The sequence below is a fragment of the Panthera onca genome, chromosome E2 (assembly GCF_046562875.1).
Source record: "Panthera onca isolate mPanOnc1 chromosome E2, mPanOnc1 haplotype 2, whole genome shotgun sequence".
In the NCBI taxonomy this organism is placed as follows: Eukaryota; Metazoa; Chordata; class Mammalia; order Carnivora; family Felidae; genus Panthera; species Panthera onca.
In genome coordinates, this window is record NC_138353.1 from 31,599,901 (window position 1) to 31,621,007 (window position 21,107).

The following is a 21,107-nucleotide window of genomic DNA, read 5'->3' on the forward strand; positions in this document are numbered from 1 at the left end:
CCAGGCTCCTCGGAGGGCATCTTCTCCGATTTCCCCCCAGCTGTCTCCTCTGCCCTTTCCCTGGGGCACCCCAGCTACTTCTCCAACTGCCTCACCTCCAGCGGTGCCCCCAGCCCCGCCACCTCTGTGTCTCCTTGGCTTCTGCACTCTTGTGATCACACGGTCCTGGGTCCTGACTGTCGTTCTTTTCCCGCTGATTCCGGCGACTCTTCAAACATGGGGAGCGGGGGCAGCGGATAAAACAAAACAAAACAAAACAAAACAAAACAAAAACCAAATAGATCCGTCCGTGGAGGGGGGGGGGGGCGGGCAGACAGGCAGGTTATAGTCAAAGTGGCAACAGCTCATTTATTTAGCCAAAAATAGATACTTTCTTGTACAATTTGGTTCACACATATGTACATTTTTCTGTATATACAAAAAAAAAAAAAAAGTCAGACACTCTTATTCTCACGGCAACTCCACCTCCCAAAATCAACCGAACAACATCAACCAGAAAAACCCTCACAAACTCAGCTAATGTGGGGTACAGAAGCCACTTGGGGAGGACTGAGGGAACTTGGTTTATTTCTTTTTTTTTTTTTCTTTTTTTTCTTTTTGCTTAGTTTTGTTTCTTAGGTATTCATACACGGACATGCTTACAAGTCATAACTATACAGAGAGTTTTGTTTTTTGTTTTTTGTTTTTACAATTATTACAACGATTGAAAATTTTTAAAAATAAGTACTAGGAGGAGGAGAGAGCCGATAAGACCAAAGCGGCATCCAGGTGGTTCTGGGGCCTGGAAGAGAGAAGCAGTGGTAGCAAAGGAAGTGAGAGTTCGGGGCACCGACGCTGCCTAGGATTTGGGACACCCAACCTGGGACTGAGGCCGGGGGACTGGGAGGTGTCTCAGTGTCAGATGATGTCCAGCTGTAGATGTTGGGCTTCCGGTTTAGCTAGAGAAGGTTGGGAAGGAGTAGGGACCCGAGGTCCCGGCTCGAAGACCGCCAGGTGGGCTTCCCAGAGTCGCCGCTGGCCCGGCGGGGGCCCGGGTTCCTACCGCGCCGTACCCTGGGCCGCGCCCGGGTGCCGGGCTGGGATTGCCCGAGGCCTCTCTGGGCCCGCGGGCACTACGGAGGAGTGTGTGTCTGGTCCCCTTTTTAAAGCACGTCCCGGCTGCATTCCCCGGGGGCAAAAGCCTCCAGTGCTCCGCGTTCGTTCCTCCCCCACTTGCTCGTCCCACCGTCCGCCCCTACCGCGGGGTCTCTTACCGCCTGGGCACGGGCTGGAAAGCCGTCTTGAGTAACTTTTTCTCCACTTCCAAGGCACTACAGCGATCTAAGGCAAGCGGGGAAGAAAAAGGAGGGCCTTTAGAGAGCTCCACGCCGGCACTCAGGGCCGCGGGAGGCGGGCGCCGGGTGGAGAGCGCCCCGCGCCCCCCGGGGTCCTGCCATCTCCGTCCGCCCCGGCGCGACCCCCAGAACCCACCCCCTTCCTCCGCTGCGGCGCTCAGTAGTCACCTGTTCCGCCCTCGGGCTCCGCCGGCCGAGCGAAGGCGGCAGCGGCGGCGGCCGGGTGGCCCGCGGCTCCGGGAAGTCCCAGCAGGTGTGGAGGGGCCGAGCCCAGCAGGGAGAGCGGGTGCGGGCGTGGGCCCGGCGTAGGGCCTGGGAACGGCCGGTTGGTCCAAGCGGGGAACTTGCCCAGCGGCGCCGAGACGAGTCTGTGAGCCGCGGCGGCTGCCGCGGCCGGAGAGAGCTGCAGGGCTGGGGGCGCGACGGCTGCCCCCGGGGGAGAACCTCCCGCGCCCGGAGGCGAGCGGCGCGGGTTGTCCGGGCTTGTGGCCGTCTCGGCCAGGGACCAGATCTTGGGCTTCTGCAGGGCTGAGGCGGGCGGTGGTGCGGGAGCGCAGGGGTCCAGGCCTGCAGGAGGCGAGGGCGGAGACGGCAGAACCGCGGCCACCGGCGGTGGCGCCGGGGCCAGACTCAACACGGGCAGCGGACGCTCCTCCAAGCCCTCCGAGCTGTCGTCCGAGTCGCTATTCTTGGAGTCTGAAATGGGTCTCAGGCCGAGGTCGCCGTCCCTGTGTGCCGCCCCAGACAAGGCCAGCTCAGGCCCCGCGGTCGCACCGTCTAAGTTCTCCAAATCGATCTCCTCGTCCTCGTCGTCGTCCGCCAGGCCCTCGCCCCCCGTGTCCTCCTCCTCCCCCACGAGCTCCTCCTCCTCCAGCTCCAGCTCGCGCTTGCTGTCTTCTTCGTCCTCCTCCTCGTCTTCCTCCTCGCGCTCGCTCCCGTAAGCGTTGCCCTCCTCGTCGGTGCGGCTGCGGGGCGCCCAAGTCATCTTGTTCTCTTTCTTGAGGCGCCGGCGCGCGTTGGCGAACCAGGTGGACACCTGGGTGAGGGTCATCTTGGTGATGATGGCCAGCATGATCTTCTCGCCCTTGGTGGGGTAGGGGTTCTTGCGGTGCTCGTTCAGCCAGGCCTTGAGCGTGCTGGTGCTCTCCCGGGTGGCGTTCTTGGGACGGGACGGGTCCCCGAACTGGTACTGGCCATACGGGTAGAAGGCGGGGTGCGGGTGCGGAAACGCGGCGGCCGCGGCCGGATGCTGCACCCCCGGGCTGTCTTTCAGCTCGTACTGCGCGCCCTGTACGCACATGGAGAAGGAAGGGACACGCGCGGAGGGAGCGCGGGTGAGCCCTAGCCGCCCTGGCCGTCGCCGCCTCCACCTTCCCGGCCTGGGCCCCGCTAGTCTACTCCCGCGCGCTCCACCTCGTCCCGCGCCCCAGCTCCAACCCTCCCCCCGCCCCACTCCGGCTCCCTGGGCGCTTACCAGCTGCGGGAAGATGGGCAGCTCGGCGGCGTAGGGCAGAAAGGCACCGTAGCCTTGGGCGGCGGCGGCAGCCGCTGCCGCCGCGGCATAGGGCGCCCCGTACACGGAGGAGAGCACGTTGGACAGGGACCCCGAGGCGGCCAGCTCCGAGGCTCCGGCTCCTGGGCCGCCCCGGGCTCCAGCGCTGCCGCCGCCGCCGGCGGCCCCCGGGCGCTCGGGTGGGTAGAGCGGGCGGATGTACTGGTATCCGAGCTGGGGGAAGGACATGGTGGCCCGCGGGGCACGGACGGAGAGGGGGCCCGGCCCCCTGGGCCGCCCAGCTCAGCGCCGCCCGCGGGCTCCTGCGCGCATCGGGGGCTGGGCCGGGCTGGGGCCGCGCTGCCTCCCGCGCTGCGCAGCGCTCCGCGTTCGCCTATTGATCTGCTCCGCGGCGGCGGCGGCGGCGGCGGCGGCGGCGGCGGCGGCGAGGAGCCAGGTCAGGTCCGAACAGATTGGCGGAGATTCCCGGGGCTCCGGGCTCTGATTGACATTTCTACGGGCCCGCAAGCCCCTCCTCTCTGCGCCGCGCTCCCTCCTCTCGGCAGTCCGAGCCGCCTCTGCCCGCGCCTCGCTCCTCACTGCCCTCCTCTCCCCGAGCAGTGTCGCGCCTCGCTTCCTTCACCCTCCTCTAGTTTGTACTCCCCCTCCTCGCCCTTCCTCTCCCCTCCCTCTCAGCGCTCCTCTTCCCCCTAGGATCGCTTCCGCTCCTTCGGGCTCCTTCACTCTCCTGGACGATCGGAAACTCTTTTCTCTCTCCTTTCCCGTTCTCTCTATTCCTTTTGCTCTTCTCCCTTTTCTGCTCCCTTCACTCTTTCTTCACCCCTGTTTTTATCTCACTCTCTCTACTCCCACGACACTCCCCCCCACCCCCACCCCCAGCCCTGGCTTCGGCGCCCTGGGCTCAGGCGGCCTAAAGTTGGGGACACTTAGGGTGCTGTGCGGGGGGTGTGAGTCCGTGGATCCGTGTCTAAGTCTGTGTGTCCGTCCCCGCCCTCACCTCCTCCCTTGCCCTTCCCCAAATCTCGGGTCTGACGTCGCGCCCTCTTATTCGACTTTTCCTCGCGTCTCCTTCCCGAGTCGCCAATCGCCTGGGCGCCTTCCAGGCGGGGCCGCCCACCCCGGAGGATACGGCGCGCTGGGCGGGGCGGGGCGGGGACGCGAGCCCGGGCGCTGGGAGTCCTTGCCCGCCCCCTCCGGCCTGCGCGGGGAGGGGGAGCGGGAGGCGCTGGGGACGCGGGTTAGGACGGGGTCAGCTCGCCCCTCCCCGCTGCCCGCCCTCGGTACCTCTCCCCCCGCCCCAGCGCGGGGCCTGGGTCGGGACCAGATCCTGGTCCAGGGCAGGCGCTGGGGCTTTCCTCGGCCCGGACCCTTTTTCGGCTCGCACCTCTAGACTCCAGGCACTGTCCGCGGCGTAGGAAAAAAGCTAGAAGAATTCGCGAAGGGTGAAGGGGTGCGCCCCGGTCGATTCTTCAAAGGCCATCTCATTGCCCAGGGGAGCGAAACAGACCCCTACCCAGCCACTTTAACGCCTCCTGTGTCCGGGTGCGAATCTCTTATTAGAAATGGCGGGCTCTGCCTTTGCCGGGACTGAAGTGTGGACACCCGCCTCCCCCCTCCCGCCCCGGGGATCCTGGGGAGCCACGACTGGGAAGTGGCGCCTGCCGGTGCCCTAAGCGGGTGTGCGATGGTGGAGGAGCAGAGAGCCGGAGGCTGAGGCTCCGGGAACTTTCCCAGAGCGCTCCGAGAAGTTTGTATATTGGAATTTTCGGTCTGTAGACATCCTTGCTTTCACTACCCCTTCCCCTGCTCCCCGATCACCGTGCCGACACGTTTTCTTTCTGTAAGGATCCTATCACCGTCTCGGGTGGGGATGGGAGGCAAGACTTTTGGTCCCACAGTGGAATATTTCCTAAATCAAACCTGAAATCCCAGTATCCGAACGCCCACCTTCACGGATTAGGGCGTGCAGCCGACAGCGGGATTGAAATTCCCGGAATCGTAGAGGCTCTGGGCTAAAAGCTTTAGGCCGCGGCTGCGACTGACGCGCAGGCCAGACCTGCAGCGGTAGCGCTCCGGGGACAACACGGAGGCGGTGACTCTGTCCTGGAGTGGCCAGTTCGGGCTTCGAGGCGGAAACTGGCCGCCGCGCGCTGATGGAGAGGGCAATTGAATCCGAATTCCATCAGAGTGAGGGGCCCGGGCTATCTTTGGTCCGAGCAGCTTTGGGCAGTCCAGTTGAGGAATGAACTCCCAGTTTTGACCTCGCCCATCACTCCCACACACCCCCCCCGCCATCTTTCCACGGGGCTTGGCACCCGGCGGCGGCTCCAGAGAAAAATGGGGTGGAAGACAAGGGAAAGTTTGGGGGCGGCCAGGTTTGGGGTTCAACTGGGGAAACTGACTTGTGTGGCCTTTTCAAATTCCTCAAATCCGGTCGAGCTCTTTCCCATATCCTCCCCCCACCTGCTTCTCTTCCAGATACCGGGCGTTGGCCTTAGCTGGAGTCTCCCCAGAGGAGGAGGTATCAGGGGAAGCTCTGGCTTTGAAATGTTTCCCCGGAGCCTGATTTCGTTTACAGTTAAACCTCGAAGCCAAATGGCATAGGGAGTCATGGGGCTCACCTTCTCGCGGAAGATTTCAGGGGTGACAAAATTGAGGGTAACATTATTTCCCGGACTGTTTCCTAGGTGTCAGACCTCGAGCCTCGACGCCCCTGAACCCTAGAGTTTGTGCAAAGTGGCGGCGCCAGACCGGAGCGAGCCAAGAGCTAGGTTCCGAGGTGGGGACTCTGGGGCTGCGCTGTAAATGCCCGGATGAAACGCTCGCTATTTAACTCAGCTCTTCCAGAAGGCTAAGAGAAAAACCATGAGCCCCGGAGACGCTTCTTCCGCATTAACCAACTATTGACCTGGCAGCGTGGAGCCAGGCGGGAAAGAGGCCAGGAAAGGGACGAGGTTGTTCTCAGTGACCCAACCACGAAGGTCTAGGGGCGCTCATAGCCCCGAAGGCACCCCCCTCCAAACCCATACGCGTACTCAAGAAGGCGCCCAGGCCCCGGGCGGAAGCGGCCTCTTCGCTACTCTAGTGTCCAGCAGAGATCAGCCCCGCCCTGGCCCGGGCGATCCGCGCTTCACGTCGGGACTCAGCGTCGAAGGCGGCCGAGCCCCGACGTGGCACTGGCTCCCCAACTCGACCGGGCCAACGGAACCCGGCTCCGGACTGAACTCTGGGGTTCGAGGACAGCCGAACCATTTCCAGAGCTTTTTAATCCAAGGGATGAGGTCAAAGTGGCACACTCGCACAGGGAGGAAAAGCAGGTGCACGGGAAGCTGATTTGGGAAAGGCACGCGCGCACAAACGTGCCGCACACAAAAGCTTCTCCGTCTTTTCGCCTTCTTCCAACGTCCCCGGCGCACAAAGCGCTTCGGAGTCTTGCTGTAGGCGCTCTCTCTACGCGGCCCAGAGTGTGGCAGTGCACGGAGAGGGTGTCCCTAGCACACGTTTGGTGCACGCAGCAGCGTTCGCTGGACTCGCACCTGGGGCCGCGCGGCCCGATGTACGCCCAGGGGCCGCGCGGCCCGCCAGGCTCAAGGGCAGCGCCGCGCGCTGAAAGCCAGCAGCTAGCCACCAGGCCCACTTCCCGCCCCCTCCTCGCCCAGCCCCACGGTGCGCGCGCGTCCCCGTCGAGGGGCGCCGCTGTCGCCCTAGGTCTCCCCGCCGAGGCCCATCTTCAGTCCTTCTCTCCCAGAACCGAAATCCCCGGGCTGCAGTGCGGCCGGCGATCCCTCCGCTTCCTGCAGACGCCGCGGCGCACGCTCCCACCGCTCCCTCCCCCCGCGCTCGGGTTACAGGTTAATGAAATGCTCGTTTTCCTCAGTCATTTGTTTTGTTTTCCTGCAAAGTTCTGATAAGTAGCTAACCAACGAAGCTTGTAATTACAATCTTACAGAAACCGGGCCGATCTGTATATAAATCTCACCATCCAATTACAAGATGTAATAATTTTGCACTCAAGCTGGTAATGAGGTCTAATACTCGTGCATGTGATAATCCCCTCTGGATGCTGGCTTGATCAGATGTTGGCTTTGTAATTAGACGGGCAGAAAATCATTATTTCATGTTCAAATAGAAAATGAGGTTGGTGGGAAGTTAATTTCTCTCCGCTCTGTGAAGCGTAGACAAGAATTTAATGATTTAATTACAGTTGTAAGCCCTTTCCATGAGACTTAAATTGAGCTGAGAATATTTTTTTCTTCTCTCTCTCTCTCTCTGTTTCTCTCTCTCTCTCCCCCGCATTCTCTCTCTCCGCTATTAGCAGCCCTGCAGACACCCGGAGTGCGTGGCCTGGCGTCCTCACCGGGAGCGATTTGCATCAGGCCAGAATCCGGACCCCGGGCATCCCAGGAGGCGCGGGCCGGCGGCCTCCAGAGCCGCCCCGGAACGGGCTGCCGCTCCCCACCAGCCGCCAGGGCCTCGGAGCCGGTCCCTGCGTCCCGAGAAGCGTCAGGGAAACTTTGGGAGAAACTTTGCCAACTTTGCTCTCGGCGAGGGAGAGGCCGCCTGGCCGGCCGCGGCGGCTGCGGGCCGCGACGCGCAGAGTGGGCCCCAAGTCAGCCCTGGGCACCCCGGAGCCTGCAGGGCAGCCCAAGGAGGGGTGCGAGGCCGGCTGGCGGCCCCTGGCTCCCCGCTGCGCCCCTGCGCGTCCCCCACCTGGCCCTCGGCCCCTGTCTCCGAGCGGCCCGCGACTCGCAGCGCCCAGGATGGCCGGGATCGACAACCTGGCCTTCAGCGCAAGTGATCTGATTTTTCTTTACCTCTCCACGATCATCCTTTTTCCACCTGACTTGAGCAGTTTCACTGCCTCCCTCTCCTTTGTTTTCCTCTCCCCGTCTGTGTCTGTCTGTCCCACTTTCTGGGTATTCGATTTCTAACTCATTCACTTCCATTCTTTCCTCCGCGCGCTCCCCATTTCGTGGTTTTATCCGCTCCTCTGGACCACTTCGCAGTTACTTTTCTCAGTTTTGCTCCTTGCCCCTTCCCTTATTTTGTCTGTTTTTATCCCTGTCTGCCTCTGTGACTGCCCCTCGCCCTCACCCTCATTTCTCCATCCACCTTTCTTTCTTTCGTTCATCCTAATCTATTTCCTTCTCCGATTCCTTGGTCTGCGTCTCAGGCTCTGCTGCGCTTGTATTTTCTCTCTTCTCCTCTTCCTCCCCGGGACGTGTCCCCCCCCCCCCCGTGGATCTGCCTTCCCTGCGGCGCCCCCTCCTCATCCATCTTGGGAGATGAATATGTCGCCTTATTGGATGCCGAGGCCGGAGCCGGGTGATGGGGCTCGGCCAGCCTAGTGCATTTTCTTCCTGCATATTGAGGAGATGGTAATGAGCGCGTTTGCATTGTTGCATGGAAATACTCCGTTTCCGGCCGCAATTCGGGGCCGGCGAGGGTGGCGCGGGCCCAAGAGAGCCCGCAGCGGGCGCCCGGCCTGGTGGCCGCAGCTGGCCCTCAACGGGATCGCGGGTGCTCGGCCCCGGGGAGGAAGTGACCTCTCGGAGAGCTCGGCCCGGCCGCCGCCGCCTCCTTGGGCTTCTCCACAAAGGCGGGCCGCGCTCCCCTCATTAAAGCCTCGTTACGGGAACCCCCGCCTCGCTCGAGAAGGTTCCCTCGCGCCCCAGACCCGTGGGCCTCTGCCCCTCCCCCTCCCCTGATGCTTCGAGGCCTGTGATGGAGCGCCACCAGGAAATTAGTGCCTGACAACGTCGTCGTCTAGTGGCAATGAATTGTTTGAAATGAGTGACACGTCGCGGGATCAAACACAGCCTCATTGTGTCCCCGGCTCCACTCACTCCTTAATCTGGAAGGGCGCAGCGGCTTCGCTGGGCCAGGGAAGGTTGCCACAGGCCCCTGCCTTGTCCCTGCCGGGCTCGGGCCTGGGCTCAGCCTGACAGAGCCGACCTGGAGGACCCAGTCATTCTAGAGGGGGCATGTCCCTCTCTGAGAAGGTCCCCAGAGCTCAGGAGACAGGACCGGGCCTGCCTCTCAAAGAGGTGAAGGTGTATGAAAGTCAGGACTTGCAGGGAGCAAATTCCCAGTCGAGCTCAGAGGGAACCGACTGCTGGAACAGTCAGAAAGGCCTGGATGCCCAGCTCCAGACGCAGCGGAGCGGGGAACCTCTGGGTGGGACAGTTTGCCCTCATCCGCCGGCCTCCTCCCAACTCGAAACTGGGAAAGCTGAGAAAACATCAGGATCTGGGCTTGTCTGGAGTCAGTGGTGTTGAGTTTCCCAAACTTCAAGCCCTCCGCCACCACCTCTGCTATTGTTTAACATTTTTCCTTAAGTTGACTCATTTTAAATACTTAAATACATGTTTTGGGAAAGAAAACCTGATACGGCTACTGTAAATTGAAAAGTGGGTGTTACTCACCATAAAGGGAAATGGGAAGAGATAAAAAACAACTAAAAGCAAGTGATCTAAAACATTTGAGCCACGGTGCTTGCTCAGGAATCACTTGGAGAGGGTGCGTGCGTGTGTGTGTGTGTGTGTGTGTGTGTGTGTATTGATTAGCAAGTGTTGGAATTATTAAATACTGGATCTTTTTCAGAAGAGATGGGAGAATTGAACAGGGGATGTTTCTTATTCCTCAACAATATTAATTCTCTGCCTCTAAGAGAAATCATACTGAGGACCCCAAAGGCCACAGCACCGTAGGGTTTAGTTAATATCATTCTCTGTTGAAGAGTATGTAAAAAAAAATTAGGATTGAATAAAAACGTGTTGCCTTATTATAATTTACCCAATAATTGTGTTAAGGATTGTCACAAATAATGAGTGTTAAACAGTATCACACATAAAGTCTACAAAGGAGAGACTATCCAGGGTGGCCCTGAACGGTTGTGCAGGTTGCTCACTGAACAAAGGCACCCGGCTGAGGGGCGAAGAGGGTCCTGAATTCCAGTCTTTCTGTGCTCATCAAGCTGGTGCCTTGGCTTGGGGCTGCACTGGAAAAGAAGTGCCTTTCTCTAATTTGTACAAACCTGAGGTATGACCTAGCCATTATCTTAGTGATGGGGAAACTGAGGCTTAGAGAACTTGGCCAAGTCCCGACTGGAACCCCATCTGATATTCTTAACTATGATTTGGGAAGGTGGTGCTGGGAGCTTGGGAGGGAGGTATTTGAAGACTAGCCCCCGGCTTGAAGGAAAGGAAAGGGCAGCCAGGCTGTAGGGTTTTCCCTTCACCTTGATCCTTACAGTTCATGTAAATATTTGGAGAGGATCTGGGCAAAACTACAGCTGAGGTCAAGGATGCTTTATCCCTGCTTGGGAATGGAGAGAAGGTGTCTGCTTTGCATAGGCCTAACTGTAGGTGTTTGAACCTGTTCCTTGCCTCTTTTTGGTTCAGTCTTCCCCGTATGAGTCTACGGACCAGAGTTCCATTTTGCTCCCACCCACACTGGAAATTTCCGATTCTTAAAGACACTCCGAGGAGCTGCGTTCCCCAGAGGGTGGGAATCAAGGGTTACCTCTGGTCACAGGCAGCCTTTTGGTGGTGGTGGCAGGGGCGGGGAGGTGGGCCTCTGCTGAGCTTTTGGAAAATTGAATTGATTGCCCACACTTGCTAGTGAGATAATTTTCTTAAAAAATCCAGGTCTCAGTTTGTTTGAAAAACTCGAAGGCTAGGAAACACAAGACTCTCCTTTGTGAGCCCCGTCACCCAGCGTTCATGGCTGCTACCCGTTTACCAAGCATTCCGGTTTGCTCCGGTCTCCAGCTAGCCCACTTCTGTGAATTGCCAGTAGGCAGCTGAGCGTCCTTACTGCTTTGCATTCTCAGTTGCAAGGCGGGTGCACCCTTGTGGGTGCACACCCCTCCTCCAAAGGGAAGAGCGTGGCACAAGGCGTGCCCTGGGCGGGAGTTGTGAGTGTCTCCTTTTTCCTTTTTTCCGGTACCACCCTCCTGGCTAGCTAGGCACCCTCTTTTCTGTGGTGGGATAAGACTGAGGGCAGGTTCCTAGGAGGTATGGGAATGGATAGCTCTGAGAGGCCATCCAGGAGCCCGAGCTGGGCTTATTCTAAAGCTTCTGGGAAGAGAATACACAGACTGGTCCCAAGCAGCCATTTGTAGGAAGCCCCCTTAGCGTCAGCCCTTTCTTGATTCCCAGGCACCATCTTAAAAATGTCAAACCAGAAAGTTTCTTTCTTCTTTGCTCCCTCCCTCCATTTGTCTTTGCAGCCAATATTTCTTGAGTGCCTTCTGTGTGCTAGAAACGGTGTTAGGTGCAGAATGATGAGATAGCTGTTCACATGGAGGTTCCGTTTTACTGGGGGGCAATCAGAGAGCAAACAGGAAAGCAAGTAGGACAAGTTAAGATAGAATCAAGTACCATAAACAACACAGTGATACCGGGTGTACCCGGTCGAATAGTGTCTTCCCCAAATTCGCCTCTTTCCCGGAACCCCAGAATGGGACCTTATTGGGAAATAAGGCCACTGCAAACAGAATTCGTTGAAATGAAACTCCTCCTGGAGTTTTGTCTCCCACCGGAGTGGCATGGGTTCTTACTCCAGGAAAACTAGTGTCCTTGTGAGAAGAAGAGAAAAAGACACAGAGATAGACACCGAGGGAGAAGCCACGTGAAGCCAAGGCAGAGATCGGAACGATGTATCTGCAAGCCAAGGAATGCCAAAAAGTGCTGATTGTCACCAAATGCCAGAAAGACGCCAGAAAGAATTCTCCCCTAGAGCCTTCAGAGAGAGGGCGAATAGCCCTGCCACCTTTCAGACATCTAGGTTTTAGAACCATGGGAGAATACCTTTCTGTTGTTTCTAAGCCCTATAACTTTTTGCAGCAGCCCTCTGCAATGAACTCTAGCAACGGTCCCCGAAAGTATAGTCTTTCCTAGGAAGCGAAAGTGATGTTCCTAGGATAGTCGAAGTGATATGATGGGGGTAGGAGAGCTGGTCCTTTATTTATTTATTTATTTATTTAAATTTTTTAACGTTTATTTATTTTTGAGACAGAGAGAGACACAGCATGAATGGGGGAGGGGCAGAGAGCGAGGGAGACACAGAATCGGAAGCAGGCTCCAGGCTCCGAGCCATCAGCCCAGAGCCCGACGCGGGGCTCGAACTCACGAACCGCGAGATCGTGACCTGAGCTGAAGTCGGACGCTTAACCGACTGAGCCACCCAGGCGCCCCTGAGCTGGTCCTTTGGAAAGCGTAATCACAAATCTGTGGGGAGGTGATGTTGTGGCGGAGACGAGGCTACGACAGAAAGGTCCGGGGCAACTGTATTTTCAAGGGGCTCTATCCACTATGGTAGCCACTAGCCACATGTGGTTATGGAACACTTGCAATGCAGCTGGTCCAAACTGAGATATGCTGAAAGCATATGGTGCCGGCATAAAGGACGCAGAGCAGGGTCACCTCCATCAGCTTTCTTGTCTGCCCTTGGTATTACGGTATCCAAGCCAGGATATTATGGTATATAGCAAAGAGAGACCTCCCTTCCCCAAATCCACAGCTTGCGAAGTGAACCTCAAGTCCCACGTTAGTCCACTTATGGCGCTAGAATTTGGTTCTTCTAAGGCGGAGGTCACAACACGGTGTCCTGAGGATAATGCCCGTAGGCTTTGATCGTCTCGCAAAGTTTTAAAAGTCCAAACGATCCTCGCGTCCCCGGGGGCTGGTGAGCACCCAGGCTACAAGTGATCATGACATCTGCGTGCCAGGACGCGGGGTGACAGAGGGGCCTCCATCTGGAGAGCACGGTGAATCACACAGCCTGGCTCTTGAAGCTTCTGCCTGAAAGCGAAGGCGGGCTACTTCGGCTCACCTTCCGTTGGCCCGAGCCATCTCGTGGCCGAGCTTGAGTTCAAAAGCAAGAGGCTGCATGTGCCTCCGGCAGGGAGGGCGGCTCCGAGGGACACCTCTTGGGCCCACGTCAAATTCTTTCCACCCTGTCCTATTGTGGCTTCGACAAGCAGGTTCAGCCCCCACTCCAGACCTCTTGCTTCTTTGATGTATTGACCTGAGACGGCAGGAGGCACCTGTGGGCACCCACCTGTATGCCGCCTGGAAGTGCCGGGGAATTAGCACCTGTGGGGCTGCCCTTGACCTGCCGGGGGAGCGGACGGATAAAGGCTTCCCCTTCTGTTCTGGAGCAGGCGGTTCGGAGACGCAAGCCTTAAGTGCCTCGGAAGGTCCTAGCAGCATGTAGCTCCCATAGGGACAGTCAACCAAGAGCGAGGCTTTGCTCTTGGTGGTTTTCCTTCTCCCCCTTTCACTTCCTGGTCCTACCCCCTGGGACCATTTCCCATATAGGCCACCTGCATGCAAGCTTTGGCCTCAGGGCCTGATACCAGGAGAAACCAGACTGAGACACACAGAGAACAGGAGAAGGGAAACACAATCTCTCGCCATTGCCCATATTTACTAGGGCGACTTATTAGGAGACTTCATATAAAATCCCAACGCTAGGATTTTCTCAGAAAATCAGTTCAGACCCAAATTCTGGCGGCGTCCCACAGGTTGGACTTGAATGGGGGTGGCACCTCCCTTGCAATGGGGACCCAAGTTCTCTGTTGAGCACATTTGCTCTCTGAGGGGGACGGCCATCACTTTTTCATGCTGCCTGTCTGGGTCCCACAGGAAGTTAGTTAGGGGAGTTAGTTAGTCCCGTAGGGACTGTTAGTTGAGCTAGGTAGACATCTATGAGTTCTTGGAAATCTTTTGTATTATAGCAGTATCTTCCTCAATTTTTTTTTTTTTGTCTTTTCTTAGTTTTCTCTTTCCCTGTTATATTTCATTTATTTATTTATTTATTTGTTTATTTATTTATTTAATTTATGTATTTTTTTACTTATTTATTTATTATTATTATTTTAACATTTATTTATTTTTGAGACACAGAGAGACAGAGCATGAACGGGGGTCATGAGAGAGGAACACACAGAATCTGAAGCAGGCTCCAGGCTCCAAGCTGTCAGCCCAGAGCCCGATGCGGGGCTCGAACTCACGGACCGCGAGATCATGACCTGAGCCGAAGTCGGACGCTTAACTGACTGAGCCACCCAGGTGCCCCTAAGTATTTTTTTAAAGTAGGCTTCATACCCAGCGTGGCACCCAATGAAGGGCTTGAACTCGCGACCCTGAGATCAAGACCTGAGCCGAGATCCAGGGCCAGCCATTTAACCGACTGAGCCACCCAGGTGCCCCTCTTTGTCTTTTATTGTAACACAACCAGTTCTAAGAAACACGGGTGCTGACAGGGCCAGGAGGGTAGAGGCAGCGTGGGGCAGCTCGTGCCTTGTCGCCACTGCATTCCCGGAGCTTCCCCTGCGCGTGGTGTATGGCAGGTGCGGGTGCGTCTAGAATGTTTGCTGTGTGAATGACCAGATGAATGACCGTGTCATCCAGCCTCCAGGGTGACCCCCAGTGGTCCCCAGCTTGTGGAGAGCCCTCCCCTTGAGCGTGGGCTGGACTTAGCGATTTACTTTTACTGAATAAAATACGGCACAAGTGATGAGATGCCACTTCGGAGGTTAGACTCGGTCACCAAAAGACTGTGGCTTCTGTCTTGGGCACTTTCTGTCTCTCTCTCACCCATGACTAGCTCCCATGTTGTGAGGTCACCCAGAGAGCTTATGGCGAGGCCCACGCGGCAAGGAAGGGAGGCCTGCCAACAACCACGTGGGTGAGCAGGGGAGCAGATTATCGAGTCGGCTCTGTCTTCAGGGGACTATAGTCCTAGCCAACCACTCGATCGCAACCTCATGAGAAACCCTGGGCCACCATCATCTAGATTCCTGACTCACAAAAACTGTGAAATCATCAGTGTTTATTGTTTGAAGTTGGGAGGTGGGCCGGCCATCTGTTTTTGCAAATAAAGTTTTATTGATACAGAGAAATGACCATTAGCGTACGAATTGCCTATGGCTGCTTTCATGCTCCAACCACAGGGGTCATTGAGTAGTTGTAGTGGAGACCATATGGCCCACAAATCTAAAATATTTACTATCTGGGGGCGCCTGGGTGGCTCAGTCAGTTAAGCGGCTGACTCTTGATTCGTCTCAGGTCATGATCTCATGGTTCATGGGTTCAAGCCCCGCGTCAGGCTCTGTGCTGGTGGTGCGGAGCCTGCTTGGGCTTCTCTCTCTGTCTCTTTCTCTCTCTCTCTCTCTCTCTCTGCCCCTCCCGTGCTCTCTCTCTCTCTCTCTCTCAAAATAAATAAATAAACTTTAAAATATTTACTGTCTGGCCCTTTAAAGAAAAGTTTGCTGATCCCAGTTTTAAGCTGCTATGTTTTAGAATAATTCTTACGTGGCGATAGATAAGTAATATAAGGACTGACACATCTAGAGCAATGGGTCTAACTGGGCTTGAATGTCTTGAGTTTGGGCTTCCGATTTCAGTTCAGCTCAATTTAATAGGTATTAACGGAGCATCTGTGCACCAGGCTTGGTCTCGATCATATTCCAGAACGCCACATTCAGTCCTTTGTCTACTGTCCTCTCAGTCACTTGCCCAGCCCATGGCGCACTGTAGGTACGCCAGATGTCTGACTGTAGATTTCAACCGGCTTTTCGGCACTGGAATTAGCAGCGTGCTCTTTGGAGCACGCTGGAAGGACTCTGTAATCCTGAGGAGGTGAGCAGAGCAGGCAGGTATCCAGCTGTTCTGTACATGCATGGTTTGTTGTTTGTTCGAATATGGAAACCCTCCTACGGCCTGTTGACCTAGCTCTCCCTGCCGCCATCTGGGAACAGTAATAGTTTCTACTACCTGGCATTTTCACGAAGACAGACTGACGCACGGAAAGTGCTAAGAATGATGCCTTGGACCCAGTGAGCACTCAGCAAATGGGAAAAAAAAAATGTTTAAACTCCAAGAGTCAAAAGAATAGGCTCAGAGCGGTCATGACAATGGCAAGATATGTATTCAGTTAGCGTTGACTGAGCACAGACGAGGTACCTATGTGGACAGGGCTGGTTTCATGGGCATGTGACCTGTGCACCATGCCCCGTGCTTAGAAGTGCCCCGCACTTGGGGTGCCTGGGTGGCTCAGTCGGTTAAGTGTCTGACTTCAGCTCAGGTCATGATCTCACAGTTCGTGAGTTCGAGTCCTTGCATCGGGCTCTGTGCTGATGGCTCGGAGCCTGGAGCCTGCTTCGGATTCTGTGTCTCCCTCTCTCTCTGCCCCTCCCCTGTTATTTCTCTCTCTCTCTCTCAAAAATAAATAAACATTTAAAAAATATTAAAAAAAAAAAAAAGAAGTGTCCTGTACTTAGTTTCATGCTCTGCTATTGCAATCTTGGAATTCTTAGATAACTTTCAAACAAGGGACTCACCTTCTCATTTTGCACTGGGCCCTGAAGATTGCATAACTGGTCCTGCACACAGAGGTGGACGAGGTATCGGTCCGTCCCTCAGGAGCCCTGCAGGTGTGCGAGGTGGGCACATGGACCCACCGTAATTATATTTCAGAGTTACGCGCATCCTGGGGGAGTGTTGGGCCCATGCGTGTGCTCCCGTGCATCTTGGTTGGTTGGAAACAGCCAAGAAGACCCGCCTGAAGCCGCAAAGGCACCACACAGCAAAGGCGAAGCCTGCCCTCCACCACCACGGAAACCCAGGGAGGAAAACCAGCCGGGAAACCGGCTCCCATGAGGCATCCGCTCAGGGAATGTGGCTTGGGTTTATCTTCCGCGAGAGGAATAAGCTCTTGAATTCTGAAATATTTTTGAAACCTTTGGAAAATCCCACTTTAATCACTGATGACAGTTTGACATTTTTCCAGCTGTTTAGAAGCAGCAGACAAGTCAGGTTGCTCGGCAGGGCACAGGCTGGCATGCTGGGATATGTGTGGGCTCTCGCCTCCCTCCCGATCTCTGGCTCCTCACGGCTTTGAGGAAGAAGGAAGGGGAAAAAAAAAAAATCCACCCAGGCTCTTGCAGCGTTCGCACCATCCTGTGCCATCTGCATTTGGGAATTTACTCCTGCAAGTAAAATCTTAATTGGGTAACTATTCCTTTCCTCTCCCCAGATCCGTGGACTCACCTCCTTCTGTGAGCTTTGGTGTCTTTCCTCATTAAATCTGCCCCCTAGTTGGGAGGACTGTTTCATTGGCTCACTGGCCACCAGTGACAACCCATTGTCCCTTACGTGAGTCTCCCACGTGCGTCTGAGACACGGATGTGGATTACAAACCAGGTTACATGGGTTATTGGTAAACAAACAAACAAACAAAAAATATGTGCGGGCTCAAATCCCTAGCTCCGCCTTTTGCTCTCCGGGGAATCTTGGGGAAGTTTCTTGGCCTCTCGGTGCCTCAGTTTCCCCATCTGTGAAAGGCCGTGGGGAAAAATAAGTTACTTAATCCGTGTAAAGTGCTCAGAACACATAATGGAGCGCTTAGGTGTATAATGATGAATTTAACAGATCTTAAAGGCATTCTTCCCATTTATCATGCAGGGATATACTATTAACCTCCGCCATCATATTCCCCTCCATAAAATGCGACACACATGTGACACTACGGGCAGGTGAGGTTTTAAGCCCTTTACAAATCTTCCCCCGCTGAAACCTCAAAACGATATCATGAGGTCAGGACCGCGGTTTCTCCCCTTGTACGGATGAAGCAAAGTGAGGCACAGAGAGGTTAAATAACTTGCCTGAGGTAACACAGCTAGTGAGAAGCACGTCCCAGCTTTCCTTAATTTCTGCAGGATGCCCTCTTCCTGTAAAGTGGGCCGAAGAGGGCAAACCGTGCAGGTTTCACGATGCCGTTGTTGCGCGGGAAAGCGAAGAAGGCGGCCGTGGGCGGACGCTGAAGCCGCTCCCAGGGAATGTGTGAGCTGGACCCTGAGCCCTTCTCGCCCTCCGAGCCCACCATTCGTGATCTGGGGCTGGGGGGTGGGGGGTGCAAATGTTGAGCATGTGCTCCATGTGTGGCCTGCCTCGTGCTGGACACTGGGTAGAGGGGGGACGCAGTGGCATACGAGCTGGCCAACCCCTGCCCTCTGGAGCTTATATTCTCCTGGGAGGATATAAACACGGACACACATAAACAAATTAAAAAAAAATTTTAATGTTTATTCTTGAGAGAGAGAAACAGAGCGTGAGCAGGGGAGGGACGGAGAGAGAAAGGGAAACGCAGAACCCGAAGCAGGCTCCGGGCTCCGAGCTGTCAGCACAGAGCCCGATGCGGGACTTGAACTCACAAACCACCAGCTCCTGACCCGAGCCGAAGTCAGAGGCTTAACCGACTGAGCCACCCAGGCGCCCCAGGAACAAATTTAAATAAGTATTTTCCGAGCTTGATAAGAGAATGAGAAGGACAAAACAGGAGGGTGGGAAAGGAAGTCATTGGGGAGGGAGGTGGCCTTGGAGAGAGCCCAGGGAGAGCCGGTTTGAGGACATCAGTCACTGGCTTAGAAAGAAATACCAGTCAAGTGGGACGGGCCTCATGGGAGGGCAGACCTATGCACTTGTTTTGATGCTCTGTTCTGGCTGTTTTAAAGTCTGAATAATTTTTTTAAGTTTATTTATTTCTCTGAGAGACAGAGCGAGAGCACGTGTGCAAGCAGGGGAGGGGCAGAGAGAGAGAGGGAGAGAGAGAGAATTTCTAGCAGGCTCCGCACGGTCAGCCCAGAGCCGATGCGGGGCTGGAACCCAAGAGAAGAGCACTTTAAAAAGAGAGAGTGTCCAAGTGCTGGGCCCTTGGACTTCAAGGTCCCCAGGAGGGAATTTAACCCTTCAGCGTAGGGTTTGCTGGAGTAGCTCCAGGGAGTTGAGTGGGCTGCTGGTGACCTGGGTCAGGTTGTCGGGCTGTGACCCCGGGTCATCCGGGTCGTGCTCTGATGATCCAGCCACCGAATGGAGTCCATGCTGGGGCGTTGAGACTCAGGCAAAACCCAAAACGGGGCTAGTGCACTAGAATGTTCCAGCACGCCAGAAAATCCGATGTCCCAGTCACGCCGGCTGGGCCCCGGGGCAGGCAGGGCCCCTGGGCGTCCGAGAGGAACCCCAATTTCTATTCAGTGAAATCCTCGGTCGCAAAGAGGAAAGAGACATCAAAACAAGATGCCAAAAGATTGTGCTTCGTTTCCGCATCTGGCACCAAGAAACGAACGCATGTAACAGACAGGCTGAATATCATGAGACGTGATTCTGTTAGACAAGATGTTTGCATTCCCATTCGTGTTTATGTTCATAGTTACAATTAGCTCATCGACGAGCGCCAGGAGCGTGTGGATAAATACACCAGGCTTCTCGTCCCTTCGTGGGATGATTCTGAGGCAGGCTCTACGTGGTTCCTCTGAAGGCCCCAAGGGGTTGAGGCCCGGTAGGAGCCTGTTCGTCGACACTCTCTTGAATGGCTTTCCTCCCTTTCCTGCCTCATTTTCCCCATCGCCCCAATGAGCTTCCTGGCGTCACCTCCCTCATAGAGTTCCTGTACCCGGATCCTTTGCTCGCCGTCTGCTTTTGGGAACTCAGATGAAGACATGGTTCCACCGTGCCAGGCCCAGATCGACACAACTCGACTTCAGATTCTCGACTTGCCATTCGAAACAGATATGGAAATACTGACAACTTGCCCTGTGACCTCAGGCCAATCACTACCTGTCAGGAGTCTGGGTTTTCACCCATCACGTGAAATCGTGGTCAGGGCTCCACCTTTCCAATATGGCTGTAAACGCCAGAGGCCGTAATGCCTAGGAAAAGAATAAAGACGAGGGATGTATACCAAGCTGGGTGGCTGACCCCTGCTCTGGTGGAGACGTGCGGTCGGTCCTGTCCACGATCCCCTCCCGCTCCTGAGGGCAGCCTCCCTACCCTCTTGAGGAATAACATCTCTCTCAACCCCAGGCCTTGTTCTGGGATGGCTCAGATCCCACCCTGGCTTCAGGGGTAAGAGTGTGACCCTGGCCCTGCTAGTAAGTGTATTTATTGCCACGAGACACAGTGATGGGTTCAAGACTGATACAAGACTCAAGTTACGTCCGTGATACTAAATTCTGTTGCTGTCGCTTTTTCACCCTGCAACTATTGAGAAAAAGGGATTCTGTTTCTGTCAGGGAAAGCCGAACGTATGGGTTATAGACATGGGGATGTGGATGGTCATCTTGCCACCCCAAAGGGAAGATTCAAGTAGGTAATGGAAGGAACACGGAGAAAGGCAGAACGGAGACACGCAGGAGGGACCGGGGAAGGAGAGGGAGAAAATGAGCCTGATGACGTTTCTTACACACGGCTGGAAGTCCTGGATCCAACCCCGCCTGAAGTCCACACAGTTGCCTTCTTTGCTTCAGTCAGGTCGAATTGGGTTTTTGCTTCCTGTGACCGAGAAGCCCCCAAGATATATGTACTCAACGTGAGATGATTAACAATATTTGAGGTCTCTTTCAGTTCTGCTTTTCCAGCCAGACTGTAAGGTCCCCAAAGGCAGGAAGCAGGCTAGATGTTCTGCGGTCAGCAGGCTGAGAGATCTGTGTTGCCTGGCGGCCGAGCAGAATGTCGAATACGGGGAGCCAGGGACCAAAGGCCTGGAGAGCTGGAGGAAGGGAAGGGAGCGCATGGAGACAGGGCAGGTTGATTGCGTGTTCAGTCCCACATTACTCTCAGGAATCTGTGCCAGAGGCTTGAGGCTAAGTTACGGGTAGTTCAGATACTCATGGAGCTCGTAGTTGAGTGGAGAAAACGGGTATGAAGCAAGAGTCATCACGGTAATAACTTATGATAGATACGGACGTGGGGCGTGCGTGCGTGTGTGTGCCCTCCTTTCCCCTCGAGGCTCTTGAATTGTCGCGGGAAGGTTAGGGTCACCCAGGGAGAAGTCTGGAAAGCTGGTTGGGGGCTACCTGGCAGTGTTCAGAGCAACAAGACCATGGCGCTCCGGCCATCGGATTGCTTCCATGGAAGGACGTGCGCCTGGTGCCTTCAGAGTCATTTGCTTGTGATGGGAAACGGGGAGAACGCCACCAGAGTGGGTCAACCCACTCCGACGGTGGCCTTGCCTGCACGTTTCCCCCTACGGTTGCTCTCTGTAGGGAGTGGAGGGGGCTGAGGCTGATAGGAGGTGAACGTGCTGGACGATCAGGTGTGGGTTTTCTTTCACGTTGGCACGAGGCCTGGGAGAGGAATGTGCTCTGCGGGGTGAGCATGAGGGAGGGCATCTCATGCCTCGCTAATAACTGGCCTCCCAGAGTGGGTGTCTGTCCCCATGGGCACAGACCACGTGTCTAATTGCTGTCCTAA

At 55.7% G+C, this 21,107-nt stretch overlaps 1 protein-coding gene and 1 long non-coding RNA gene across 3 annotated transcripts; one reads left to right on the forward strand and one right to left on the reverse strand.

Moving 5' to 3' along the window:
• Positions 1-322: 322 nt before the first annotated feature.
• IRX3 (iroquois homeobox 3) lies at positions 323-3,727 on the reverse strand. The gene is made up of 4 exons (XM_060650755.3): positions 2,809-3,727; positions 1,503-2,622; positions 1,254-1,320; positions 323-781 (listed from the first exon to the last, which is right to left on the reverse strand). The coding sequence occupies exons 1-4, from the start codon at positions 3,073-3,075 to the stop codon at positions 727-729; spliced, it is 1,509 nt and encodes a 502-aa protein (XP_060506738.1). The 5' UTR covers positions 3,076-3,727; the 3' UTR covers positions 323-726.
• A 283-nt stretch (positions 3,728-4,010) lies between these two features.
• Positions 4,011-9,641, forward strand: LOC132689876 (uncharacterized). 2 transcript variants are annotated; one of them, XR_013552461.2, is made up of 3 exons: positions 4,011-4,615; positions 5,535-6,698; positions 7,163-9,641. It is a non-coding gene; the product is annotated as an uncharacterized LOC132689876 (long non-coding RNA). The 2 variants fall into 2 exon arrangements; XR_013552460.2 differs by having other exon boundaries at positions 4,011-6,698.
• Positions 9,642-21,107: the final 11,466 nt, after the last annotated feature.